General features: G+C 42.5%; 2 protein-coding genes across 2 annotated transcripts; both read right to left on the bottom strand.

Annotated features, from left to right (window-relative positions):
• Positions 1-2,536: 2,536 nt before the first annotated feature.
• Positions 2,537-5,202, bottom strand: LOC121554550 (placenta-specific gene 8 protein). The gene is made up of 3 exons (XM_041868158.2): positions 3,839-5,202; positions 3,294-3,478; positions 2,537-2,930 (listed from the first exon to the last, which is right to left on the bottom strand). Exons 1-3 carry the CDS (start codon positions 3,966-3,968, stop codon positions 2,640-2,642), a joined length of 606 nt encoding a protein of 201 aa, XP_041724092.2. The 5' UTR covers positions 3,969-5,202; the 3' UTR covers positions 2,537-2,639.
• A 10-nt stretch (positions 5,203-5,212) lies between these two features.
• Positions 5,213-8,425, bottom strand: LOC121554632 (cornifelin homolog B). Its single transcript, XM_041868286.2, has 4 exons — positions 8,288-8,425; positions 6,805-6,921; positions 6,440-6,594; positions 5,213-5,634 (listed from the first exon to the last, which is right to left on the bottom strand). The coding sequence occupies exons 2-4, from the start codon at positions 6,908-6,910 to the stop codon at positions 5,512-5,514; spliced, it is 384 nt and encodes a 127-aa protein (XP_041724220.1). The 5' UTR covers positions 6,911-6,921; positions 8,288-8,425; the 3' UTR covers positions 5,213-5,511.
• Positions 8,426-13,368: the final 4,943 nt, after the last annotated feature.

The following is a 13,368-nucleotide window of genomic DNA, read 5'->3' as shown; positions in this document are numbered from 1 at the left end:
TCAGAGGTGAACTGGGTGAAAGTGTTGTGGTCAGATGAGACCAAAATCGAGCTCTTTGGCATCAACTCAACTCGCCGTGTTTGGAGGAGGAGGAATGCAGCGTATGACCCCAAGAACACCATCCCCACCGTCAAACATGGAGGTGGAAACATTATGCTTTGGGGTTGTTTTTCTACTAAGGGGACAGGACAACTTCACCGCATCAAAGGGACAATGGACGGGGCCATGTACCGTCAAATCTTGGGTGAGAACCTCCTTCCCTCAGCCAGGGCATTGAAAATGGGTCGTGGATGGGTATTCCAGCATGACAATGACCCAAAACACACGGCCAAGGCAACAAAGGAGTGGCTCAAGAAGAAGCACATTAAGGTCCTGGAGTGGCCTAGCCAGTCTCCAGACCTTAATCCCATAAAAAATCTGTGGAGGGAGCTGAAGGTTCGAGTTGCCAAACGTCAGCCTCGAAACCTTAATGAGTTGGAGAAGATCTGCAAAGAGGAGTGGGACACAATCCCTCCTGAGATGTGTGCAAACCTGGTGGCCAACTACAAGAAACGTCTGACCTCTGTGATTGCCAACAAGGGTTTTGCCACCAAATACTAAGTCATGTTTTGCAGAGGGGTCAAATACTTATTTCCCTCATTAAAATGCAAATTAATTTATAACATTTTTGACATGCGTTTTTCTGGATTTTTTTGTTGTTATTCTGTCTCTCACTGTTCAAATAAACCTACCATTAAAATTATAGACTGATCATGTCTTTGTCAGTGGGCAAACGTACAAAATCAGCAGGGGATCAAATACTTTTTTCCCTCATTGTAACAATCTTTATTGGGTGATTGACATGATAGTTCAAAGAGTAGATACTTACATTTCACAGCTGTCCTTATGTACAGTGAATGCTGGAATTGTGCAAGATTATATATGAACTCCAATGCCTCAAGGCTTATACAGTGGGGAAAAAAAGTATTTAGTCAGCCACCAATTGTGCAAGTTCTCCCACTTAAAAAGATGAGAGAGGCCTGTAATTTTCATCATAGGTACACGTCAACTATGACAGACAAATTGAGAAAAGAAAATCCAGAAAATCACATTGTAGGATTTTTTATGAATTTATTTGCAAATTATGGTGGAAAATAAGTATTTGGTCGCCTACAAACAAGCAAGATTTCTGGCTCTCACAGACCTGTAATTTCTTCTTTAAGAGGCTCCTCTGTCCTCCACTCGTTACCTGTATTAATGGCACCTGTTTGAACTTGTTATCAGTATAAAAGACACCTGTCCACAACCTCAAACAGTCACACTCCAAACTCCACTATGGCCAAGACCAAAGAGCTGTCAAAGGACACCAGAAACAAAATTGTAGACCTGCACCAGGCTGGGAAGACTGAATCTGCAATAGGTAAGCAGCTCGGTTTGAAGAAATCAACTGTGGGAGCAATTATTAGGAAATGGAAGACATACAAGACCACTGATAATCTCCCTCGATCTGGGGCTCCACGCAAGATCTCACCCCGTGGGGTCAAAATGATCACAAGAACAGTGAGCAAAAATCCCAGAACCACACGGGGGGACCTAGTGAATGACCTGCAGAGAGCTGGGACCAAAGTAACAAAGCCTACCATCAGTAACACACTACGCCGCCAGGGACTCAAATCCTGCAGTGCTAGACGTGTCCCCCTGCTTAAGCCAGTACATGTCCAGGCCCGTCTGAAGTTTGCTAGAGTGCATCCAGAAGAGGATTGGGAGAATGTCATATGGTCAGATGAAACCAAAATATAACTTTTTGGTAAAAACTCAACTCGTCGTGTTTGGAGGACAAAGAATGCTGAGTTGCATCCAAAGAACACCATACCTACTGTGAAGCATGGGAGTGAAAACATCATACTTTGGGGCTGTTTTTCTGCAAAGGGACCAGGACGACTGATCCGTGTAAAGGAAAGAATGAATGGGGCCATGTATCGTGAGATTTTGAGTGAAAACCTCCTTCCATCAGCAAGGGCATTGAAGATGAAACGTGGCTGGGTCTTTCAGCATGACAATGATCCCAAACACACCGCCCGGGCAATGAAGGAGTGGCTTCGTAAGAAGCATTTCAAGGTCCTGGAGTCTCCAGATCTCAACCCCATAGAAAATCTTTGGAGGGAGTTGAAAGTCTGTGTTGCCCAGCGACAGCCCCAAAACATCACTGCTCTAGAGGAGATCTGCATGGAGGAATGGGCCAAAATACCAGCAACAGTGTGTGAAAACCTTGTGAAGACTTACAGAAAACGTTTGACCTGTGTCATTGCCAACAAAGGGTATATAACAAAGTATTGAGAAACTTTTGTTATTGACCAAATACTTATTTTCCACCATAATTTGCAAATAAATTCATAAAAAATCATACAATGTGATTTTCTGGATTTTTTTTTCTCATTTTGTCTGTCATAGTTGACGTGCACCTATGATGAAAATTACAGGCCTCTCTCATCTTTTTAAGTGGGAGAACTTGCACAATTGGTGGCTGACTAAATACTTTTTTTCCCCACTGTATGTCTATACATTGTGCATCACCTCCATTACATCACCTCTATAATATCACCACCAGAGGGCATGGCTAACCCAGTGAGGTTTGTGTGTCTTGGGTCAAAGGTCAAAGGTTACATGAACCTAGTGCTCAAGATAGGCTGAGGGGCAGAGGTAATCATAGGCTGAGATGTGATGATCCCAGGCTGGGAGGCCATCAACATTGGCTGACCAGGCAGCATGGTGGGCTGGGCGTTGATGACTCCAGGCTGGGAGGCCATCAACATGGGCTGACCGGGAGCATTGGTGGGCTGGGCGTTGATGACGGTGAAGGTCTGTCTGCGTCTCCTGATCTCCCTGGCCATCTGGCACCAGGAGCAGATGTTGCAGAAGGTGGAGTACACACAGTCCGCTGTCATGTCACCCTGAACACACACATAGACAGGATTAGGATTGCAAAATTCCTGTTTTCTAGAAATCCCAGTTTGGATGATTCTTGGATTTTTTACTTATTCCCTCCTGATTCTGGGAATCTTCCAACCAGGATTTGGTTTTACTTGCAATGAGGAATCAGCAGAGGTTTCAAACCAGGGATACTGTATGATTACATTGACTACTGAGCTGTTGTATTAACTGGACACAAGCCCACAGAAGCTCTATTGTGTTGTGTTTTATGTGCTGCCTCACTCTTCCACACAGTCCGTAGGCCTACTCTAACAGTCTTCCTTATCTAGTGTCTTTATTCAGGCGTTCAGACTGACAGAACAACTCTCCATTCGTTAACCCACCTGAATGCCATAGCGGTTACGCACGGCCACCCTCATGGACATGGACACAGGGGGAATGCAGGTTGGCACCCCTACCAGCTGGGTGGAGGACCATAAAATATCCAGCAGGGGGAGACAGAAACACTCTCCGAACTCTGAGGTGGTGGTGCAGGCGAAACAGGGGAAGCACCAGTAAGCAAAACAGCCTGATCATAGGGTCACAGAGCGCAGGTCAGGGAAGAGATCTGTTAGCACGGATTACAACACTTTTCTCACTCATTTTGATTAGTGGCTAGTAACGCTGTTTGTCCTTTTCTGAAGTTATTTTCTATATATGGACTATAATACTCCATTGAAGTCTCAAAATATTCCAAACACGGCGTAAGTTAAAACGGAACAATGTAATGTATAACATACGTGCTTTTTAAAAACAATGTTTTAATAAGACATTCCGAAATACAGAACGTAAATGAATACTGAACTCTGAATTCTAATTTTTGCAGAGAAATATCAATGATTCGCTGAACACTGGATAAATGGACAAACAAATGGACAGACAGACTCACAGACTTGCAAGTCGTCGAAGCAGCCACAGATGCCAGTGCTCCACTGGTTAGAGTGGACAGCTATGAAAGCTGGTGTCTGGGGCTGAGGAGGCTGAGACTGTTGGTTGTTGATTGTCACGCTCGTTGCCATGGTGACTGGCCGGCCGCTCGACTAAGGACGAAGAACCTGAACAAAAAGCAACAACAAACAACAATGGATAGTTACTTTTTCCTAACTTTTGGCTCTACCTGCCTCCCCAATGCCAACTTGTTGAAATAAAATATGAAATACCACCCCCCCACACATCCCTCAACTCGCTTCGAAATACGCTTTAATATCTTTGCACTTCCTTCTATTCTAAGTGGCTAATTCACTTCTTACAAGTGGAGCCACTTCAATCATTCAATCATCACTTAACAGCCAATAAGCTACTGTGTGCACTCTGGTACTGTTCATTCCCAAACTGTAGTCTATAAAGTATTCAACATTAACGTGATGTTAAAACGTATAAGTCTCCCCATCAAAGACAAATCATTGCAGCCTATAATTCTAGTAGTGGGGTATGTTCAATCTAAGTCCTGTTTTATTGAAATCGGACTCTTTTAATAAAATACACTCACCTGAAATGGACAACTTTGCCTAGCTGTATCCAGGTTCGTGATGGGTACTTCTGGACCAGAGGTGGCATTAAAAACCATATCATTCAGGAACTAAATTACAGAACAGTCACTATTTGCATGTGTGTGGTTTGCATAAGATTCAACACCGTCACTGAAGATCAGTGACATACAGTATCCTCTGTATTAACGTCATGGAGAAAGGACAGACACTATTATTTTAATAATTTATTTACCATTAAAATACATACATTTATACTGCAAACATGAAAGATATATCTGAATGTATTTTTTGTTTCGGAAATTTTTCATACCTATTTCTCTCGTATACGTTTCTACAATACATCTGGACATGTTTCGTACATTTAGCATAGTAGTAGATAAAAAGGTCCAGTTTTCAAAAGGGTTTTGGAAATGTATTTATACATACATACATACATGTTCGTTCAACTTTCACACACCCGAAAAAACGTAAAGGGCCTTTACAGATACAGAGTAAACATTTCCAGCTGTCAGCAGGGTGGAAGTGAACGTGAACAACCTAAGAACAGAATACTGTTGCAGACGTGCTTGAAACTGAATGGAGATCAGTTTTGGGTGGCTCACAGTACACGTGTACACGTGTGTGACATTCAATGGTGACGAGTTTGGTGACAGTGAGTGGTGATGTAAGAGTCAACAGAGGATAGAAAGCACAGGAGGTTGGTGCACCTTAATTGGGGAGGACGGGCCCATGGTAATGGCTGGAGCGGAATCAGTAGAATGGTATCAAATACATCGAACAATACCATTCCATTTGCTCCATTCCGGACATTATTATGAGCTGTCCTCCCGTCAGCAGCCTCCTGTGGTAGAAAGTGTAGCCCTGGATAAGGCTTGGTATTGTTAGTATCCCATTAACATGAGTCTAATGATGATGATGTTGTTGATTATGATTAGTGTAATGACCATGGTGAAGGTGGAGGAGGAAGAGGAAGAGGATGGATATATGATAATGAGTGATGATGATGATGATGATGATGATGATGATGGTACATGATGACGAAGAGGAGGATGAGGAAGAACGAGGTCTGTCCTTATCTTACATGTGTGTTGATGAGAGTGATTGGTTGGAAGCGGGTCTTCATCTCTCTTGACATTTGACACCAGGTGCAGGGCCCGCAGAAGAACGAATAGACACAGTCATTACACATGGTGCCCTTTTAGGGAAGAGACAGAGATACATCACATTACACCTGATCTAGGATCAGTTAACACTGACTACATTTATCAATTAATGACAAAGAGGAGATAGACTATCTGATCGGAGTTCAGCACTGTGACATCATCAGAACATTATGCATTAATCCCTGAGTAGCCTGGTCCCCGATCTCTTTGTGCTGTCATTCCAACTCCTTGTTTGGCATGACTAGGATTGTCAATGAGAGGAATGTTAGCACAGAGACTGGTACCCAGGCTACTCCCTCAGTATGCAGGTATTGAAACAGACGTTGAGTACTCTAGAAAAAATGTGGGCATGGTCTGGGCCACAGGTAGTCCTGAAACCTAGGTCATTAGAACTGGTTAGGTGAGTTCTGAGATCAGATTGGAAGGTGAGGTGAACATGATGAATTACTGGAGAGATGGAGGGACTGATAGTACACCATTACGAGACATTACACACGTTCACATGTAGAGTCAAAGAAACTGGGCAATACACATAATTTGTATGGACATTGTATTCATATGCATTCTATTCACAAAATATTTAAATAATACAACATCTTTACCAATAGTTATGGCCTATACCTATAAGGCCCAGAGTTTTTCCTGTTCAGATCCTGTGATCAGGAAAAACTCTAGTCATAAGACATGCCAAGCTAACAGTAAACAATGAGAAAACCAAACGTCATGACTCTAGACAAGGTCCATACAAATTATGTGTATTGCCCAGTTCCTTTGACTGTACATGTGAACGTGTGTAATGTCTCGTAATAGTGTAGAAGGCATTCTGTGTGTCCCTACCTCGATGCCGTAGCGCTGGCGCATGCCCACCCTCATGGACATGGTGGCGGCGGGGATAGCGCCGAAGCCGTCTAGCAGGGGCAGACACAGGCACTCCCCAGCCTCCCTCGCCGTTATACAGGCAAAACAGGGGAAGCACCAGAACGCTAAGCAACCTATAGAAGGATATAGGGGACAAGAAATGACAGTGAAGAGGATGTTCTCTTTACCATGGGATAACTCTAAACTAAAGTGGTATGTTGTTGATTGAAACAAGTTTGCCCCCCATTGAATGGAATTGAGCGGTAACAGAGGCTTTGTGTAAAGACGATCACTATATGTACATACACAAACATGCACGCACACACACGAACACACACACTTACACGAAGACATATCCTTGGTGCAGTCACAGATGTCGGAGCTCCATTGGTTTGAGGTGATGGCCTGAACAAAGGGCTTGGGCTGCTGGATGACCATCTTGTTTGCCATGGTGGTGGCTTCTGTGAGGATTTTTAAAAAAAGTTTTAATTTTAATTTTTACAGAAGTCACACCACCAGCAAATCAATATAGGGCGATGTTTCATGCTTCACAATAATGGTGCTAGAACTAGTTCTCAAGGTACTTTGTGAAATTCTTCAAAATGTGTTGAAGTTATTCAAAATGCTGTATGTTGTACAGAGAAACCCAGTGCTAAGAGTTTAGTTGTCCCAAGGCTTTAAAACTGCTCCTTTGAACATGAGCTAGAAGCAGTCATAGTCCAACACAAATTGTACATTCAACCTGGACTCAGGGGTAGACGTAACATAGTAAAACTGTAAATCCATAACACTCCAATTAGTATGACATAGTATGTATTCATTTGTGGATGTCCATCACCCATTTCGTATGATATACTCTTAGAAAAAAGGGTCCCAAAAGGGTTCATCAGCTGTCCCCATAGGAGAACCCTTTTTGGTTCCAGGTAGAACTATTTTTGGTTCCAGGTAAAAACCCTTTTGGTTCGTTGTAGAACCCTCTGTGGGTTCTACACTGAACCTAATAGGGTTCTACCAGGCACCAAAAGGATTCTACCTGTAACCAAAAAGGTTTATTCAAAGGGTTCTCCTATGGGGACAGCCGAAGAACCCTTTTAGGTTCTAGATAGCACCTTCTTTTCTAAGAGAGTATGTTACGAATTACAATTTGTACAATATGTTACGAATTTGCAAAACATATATGTTACGAATTCCAATTTGTTGTGGCTAACATTAGCTAGGTGGCTAACACTAACATTAGCTAGGTGGCTAACGTTAGCTAGGCTAGGGGTTAGGGGTTAAGCTTAGGGTTAAGGTTCGTGTTAAATTAAAGGGTTATGAGTTAGGTTAAAGGGTTAAAGTTAGGATTATGGTTAGCTAACATGCTAAGTAGTTGCAAAGTATCTAAAAAGTATTAAGTAGTTGCAAATAGATTATTCACTAAAATGCTGAAGTTGTCGTGATGAGATTCGAACCCGCACTCTTTGGGGTTGCTAGATGTTCGCTTTATACGCCCACTCACCATGACCAACCACCCTACAAGTAACCTTCTGTCTTATGTAACCACACTAAACGTAACATATCATACTAATTTGAGAGTCCCTGATTTACATTTACCATGTTACGTCTAGTCTATGAGACCAGGCTTGTAAATTATCATTACATTCAGCAGTATGCGATATCCCTTTACCTTTCATTCCTTATGCCATATGGAAATTAAATAAATGTTAAAATAAATGTGAAATATAAAATATAGCCAAAATATATTTCATATTTTCACAAATATAGATTTTCCATATAGAGTGAATAAGCTACCTTGTATAATACCTTTGCTCATAGACATAGTCTTACCTGAGTTAGCTTCAGAGAAGAGGAGGGTGAATAGGAATGCTGAGTGACTGAAACCAAGTAAGGTAGAGTGGCATGCTATATGTAGGGGCAGAGAAAGTAGGAATCGCTCAACACACACACAAACACACACTTGGCGATGGATTACAAAACACTGTTTCACCCATTAACTGGTCCATCCGGTTTGGCTAAATAGTTGACTCTCAGACACAGGCTTTCGTCATAAGCCCCCAGTCCTCCAAACCTCAAAGACTGGGTGTGACCCGACCATGACAAACTCGAAATTCTGGGGCACTGTAACATACTGTTATATGCATAGTTGCTCCTGGGTAAGTCATGTGGTCAGGAAAATGTCAGGGCCCTAATCATTCTGTGACGAGGTGTGAATGAAGAAGTCAGGCGCAGGAGGTGAAATACCGAAGTCCAGAGTTTATTCCGTTTACATAAATCAAACGCCCAAAGCGTCAAACGAAACTATGACAAGGGAAAACATCCACCTTGGCATAAACACAGTGAACAGTAGCTCAACCGAGCTACAAGCTCTCACAACAAACAATCACTCACAAAGACAAGGGGAACAGAGGGAACACTTATACACATACTAATTAGGGGAATGAGCACCAGGTGTGTGTGATTGACAAGACATGACAAGTGGAGTGATGAGAATGGGATCAGCAGTAGCTAGTACTCCGGTGATGACGAACGCCGAAGCCTGCCCAAACCAGGAGGGAGGGCAGCCTCGGCGGAAGTCGTGACAATTACCATCAAGCCTTTGGAAGTCCAAACAAGTTTAGCTTGACAAACCATGCAAACCATGCATAAACCATGCAAATTATTTTAAAGAGCAATTAAGATATCTGGTAACATTGAAGATACGATCTCCCTGTATGTTAGCATTGTAGTTTACCAAGATTCAGCCAAAAACTTGCTGTGCTACTATTTCTCTAGAACAGGGCTCTCCAACCCTGTTCCTGGAGAGCTACCATCCTGTAGGTTTTCACTCCAACCCTAATCTATTGCACATGATTCTAAAAATTAGCTGGTTGATCAGCTGCATGAGGTTAGTTACAACTGCGGGTTGGAGCGAAAACCTACAGGAGGGTAGCTCTCCAGGAACAGGGTTGGAGAACCTTGCTCTAGAATCACCTAAAATAATGTGCTATACTATGCAGACATATCAGTGCTAACCCTGGCTGTCCCACTTCTTGCATAGGTTTGGGGCCAAAAATGTTTAACAATGAAAATATAGAATAAATGTGTCCGGTAGCGCTTCATAATAACACCAATAATAACATAATAACCCTAATCATAATTATAAAGCATTTATAATGGATTAGTAAATAGTTTATTCATAATTTATTAATCATTACTCCTACATTTGTAAATGTTAGTAAGCTAGTTATTAACACATGTATAAACCATTTTTAAAGTTTGTAATAATGATTCATAAGATCATTCATAACCTGTTTAAAATAGGTCCTTATAAACCATTTAGCAATCATTAGTTAAGTCTTTTTGTGTGGGCTAATCAAAAGTGAGGTCAATTTTAACTTCGTAAATACTTAATAAATTTTTTGAGCGACCAGTGTAATTTTTCACAAAAAGATAAACCTGCCATTGGTAGACATTCCAGCAATACTTGATGCTCCTTAAGGTCTCAAAATGGCCTATAATTATTAAACAATAAGCACACAATACAGAGGATGGTTCAGGAAATATATTTTATTCCTAAACAGTCGCACTGTTGTAATAGTGGGAGTAAAGTAACGTTTTTCATTTGAAAATGCTAACATTAGCGTTTGTTGACAGTGACTTTTCTACCAAAGTGTGGATTGCAGTCACTCCTTAGAGCAGTATGAAGACTGCTTATGAGGTAAGGAAAGAAATATCTGAATCCCTAATTTTGCTGAACTATCCCATTACGTTGAAAAAGTTACTACCTTTAAAGGCCCAGTAAAAGTGCAGCAAAAAAAAGTGTGAAAATAGTATGCGTTTAAAAGACAAGCACTGGAAGTATTTAAAATAATAATACATTTGGTCTGTGCTTATATTTTCCGAATGTGTTTTTTTCATATCCTATCTCTCCCTGAGAGACCCTCTGAGAGTGGAGTCACGGCCTGGGTTTACCATTATCAATGGCGACCCTGGAGCAATTAGGGTTAAATGCCTTGCTCAAGGTCCCATTGACAAATTCTTCACCTTATCAGCTCGGGATTCAAACTAGCTACCCTTCAGTTACTGGCCCAATGCTCTAACCGCTGAGCTTCCGTACCTGTTGCAAACGTAGCACATGTAACATTTCCACCTCCAAATAACTCTACATGTCAACCAGGCCTCCTTTAGCTCAGTTGGTAGAGCATTGCGCTTGCAACGCAAGGGTTGTGGGTTAGATTCCCATGGGGGGCCAGTATGAAAAATTTATGCACTCACTAACTGTAAGTCGCTCTGGATAAGAGCGTCTGCTAAATGACTAAAATGTCAATGTAAATATATCAGCTCAAATAGCCTCAGAGAGCTCCTTTGTCCCACACCCCAAACACGCAGAGACCGGCTCAATTGGTTCCTCCAGTTTTTATTTTTATATTTATTTAACCTTTATTTAACCAGGTAAGCCAGTTGAGAACAAGTTCTCATTTACAACTGCGACCTGGCCAAGATAAAGCAAAGCAGTGCGATAAAAACAACACAGAGTTACATATGGGGTAAAAAAACCTAAAGTCAAAAATACAACAGAAAATATATATACAGTGGTGCAAATGTAGCAAGTAATGGAGGTAAAGCAATAAATAGGCTATTGTGCAAAATAATTACAATAGTATTAACACTGGAATGCTAGATGTGCAAGAGATTATGTGCAAATAGAGATACTGGGGTGCAAAAGAGCAAAATAAATAACAATATAGGGATGAGGTAGTTGGGTGGGCTAATTTCAGATGGGCTGTGTACAGGTGCAGTGATCGGTAAGGTGCTCTGACAACTGATGCTTAAAGTTAGTGAGGGAGATAAGAGTCTCCAGCTTCAGAGATTTTTGCAATTCGTTCCAGTCATTGGCAGCAGAGAACTGGAAGGAATGGCGGCCAAAGGAGGTGTTGGCTTTGGGAATGACCAGTGAGATATACCTGCTGGAGCGCAGACTACGGGTGGGTGCTGCTATGGTGACCAATGAGCTAAGATAAGGCGGGGATTTGCCTAGCAGTGATTTATAGATGGCCTGGAGCCAGTGGGTTTGACGACGAACATGTAGTGAGGACCAGCCAACAAGAGCGTACAGGTCACAGTGGTGGGTAGTGTATGGGGCTTTGGAGACAAAACGGATGGCACTGTGATAGACTACATCCAGTTTGCTGAGTAGAGTGTTGGAGGCTATTTTGTAAATGACATCGCCGAAGTCAAGGATCGGTAGGATAGTCAGTTTTACGAGGGCATGTTTGGCAGCATGAGTGAAGGAGGCTTTGTTGCGAAATAGGAAGCCGATTCTAGATTTAACTTTGGATTGGAGATTCTTAATGTGAGTCTGGAAGGAGAGTTTACAGTCTAACCAGACACCTAGGTATTTGTAGTTGTCCACATACTCTAGGTCAGACCCGTCGAGAGTGGTGATTCTAGTCGGGTGGGCGGGTGCCAGCAGCGTTCGATTGAAAAGCATGCATTTAGTTTTACTAGTGTTTAAGAGCAGTTGGAGGCTACTGAAGGAGTGTTGTATGGCATTGAAGCTCGTTTGGAGGTTTGTTAACACAATGAAGGGCCAGATGTATACAAAATGGTGTCGTCTGCGTAGAGGTGGATCTGAGAGTCACCAGCAGCAAGAGCGACATCATTGATATACACTGAGAAAAGTGTCGGCCCAAGAATTGAACCCTGTGGCACCCCCATAGAGACTGCCATAGGTCCAGACAACAGGCCCTCCGATTTGACACACTGAACTCTATCTGAGAAGTAGTTGGTGAACCAGGCGAGGCAGTCATTTGAGAAACCAAGGCTATTTAGTCTGCCAGTAAGAATGCGGTGGTTGACAGAGTCGAAAGCCTTGGCCAGGTCGATGAAGACGGCTGCACAGTACTGTCTATTATCAATCGCGGTTATAATATCGTTTAGGACCTTGAGTGTGGCTGAAGTGCACCCATGACCAGCTCGGAAACCGGATTGCATAGCGGAGAAGGTACGGTGATATTCGAAATGGTCGGTGATCTGTTTATTAACTTGGCTTTCAAATACTTTCGAAAGGCAGGGCAGGATGGATATAGGTCTGTAGCAGTTTGGATCTAGAGTGTCACCCCCTTTGAAGAGGGGGATGACCGCGGCAGCTTTCCAATCTCTGGGGATCTCAGACGTTATGAAAGAGAGGTTGAACAGAATAGTAATAGGGGTTGCGACAATTTCGCGGCTAGTTTTAGAAAGAAAGGGTCCAGATTGTCTAGCCCAGCTGATTTGTAGGGGTCCAGATTTTGCAGCTCTTTCAGAACATCAGCTGTCTGAATTTGTGTGAAGGAGAAGCGGGGGGCATGGGCAAGTTGCAGCGGAGGGTGCAGAGTTGGTGGCCGGGGTAGTGGTAGCCAGATGGAAAGCATGGCCAGCCGTAGCAAAATGCTTGTTGAAATTCTAGATTATTGTAGATTTATCGGTGGTGATAGTGTTTCCTAGCCTCAGTGCAGTGGGCAACTGGGAGGAAGTGCTCTTATTCTCCATGGACTTTACAGTGTCCCAAAACTTTTTGGAGTTAGTGCTACAAGATGCAAATTTCTGTTTGAAAAAGTTAGCCTTTGCTTTCCTGACTGCTTGTGTATATTGGTTCCTAACTTCCCTGAAAAGTTGCATATCGCGGGGGCTATTTGATGCTAATGCAGTACGCCACAGGATGTTTTTGTGCTGGTCAAGGGCAGTCAAGTCTGAGGAGAACCAGGGGCTATATCGGTTCTTAGTTCTGTATTTTTTGAATGGGGCATGTTTATTTAAGATTGAGAGGAAATTACTTTTAAGGAACAACCAGGCATCCTCTACTGACGGAATGAGATCTATATCCATCCAGGATACCTGGGCCAGGTCAATTAGGAAGGCCTGCTCGCTAAAGTGTTTTAGGGAGCGTT

This window comes from Coregonus clupeaformis, chromosome 39, assembly GCF_020615455.1.
Source record: "Coregonus clupeaformis isolate EN_2021a chromosome 39, ASM2061545v1, whole genome shotgun sequence".
NCBI lineage: Eukaryota > Metazoa > Chordata > Actinopteri > Salmoniformes > Salmonidae > Coregonus > Coregonus clupeaformis.
Note: the sequence above shows the minus strand (reverse complement) of the source record. Positions and strands in the feature narration are given on the sequence as shown.

Coding starts and splice junctions, on each gene's coding strand:
- LOC121554632 (XM_041868286.2), bottom strand. CDS start 6,910: ATGGCAAACAAGATGGTCATCCAGCAGCCCAAGCCCTTTGTTCAGGCC. Junction 6,595..6,804: donor CACCAAGGATATGTCTTCGT/GTAAGTGTGTGT, acceptor ATCCTTCTATAG/GTTGCTTAGCGTTCTGGTGC. Junction 5,635..6,439: donor GCCAGCGCTACGGCATCGAG/GTAGGGACACAC, acceptor CTTCCCTAAAAG/GGCACCATGTGTAATGACTG.
- LOC121554550 (XM_041868158.2), bottom strand. CDS start 3,968: ATGGCAACGAGCGTGACAATCAACAACCAACAGTCTCAGCCTCCTCAG. Junction 3,479..3,838: donor CTTCGACGACTTGCAAGTCT/GTGAGTCTGTCT, acceptor CCCTATGATCAG/GCTGTTTTGCTTACTGGTGC. Junction 2,931..3,293: donor GTAACCGCTATGGCATTCAG/GTGGGTTAACGA, acceptor GTGTGTGTTCAG/GGTGACATGACAGCGGACTG.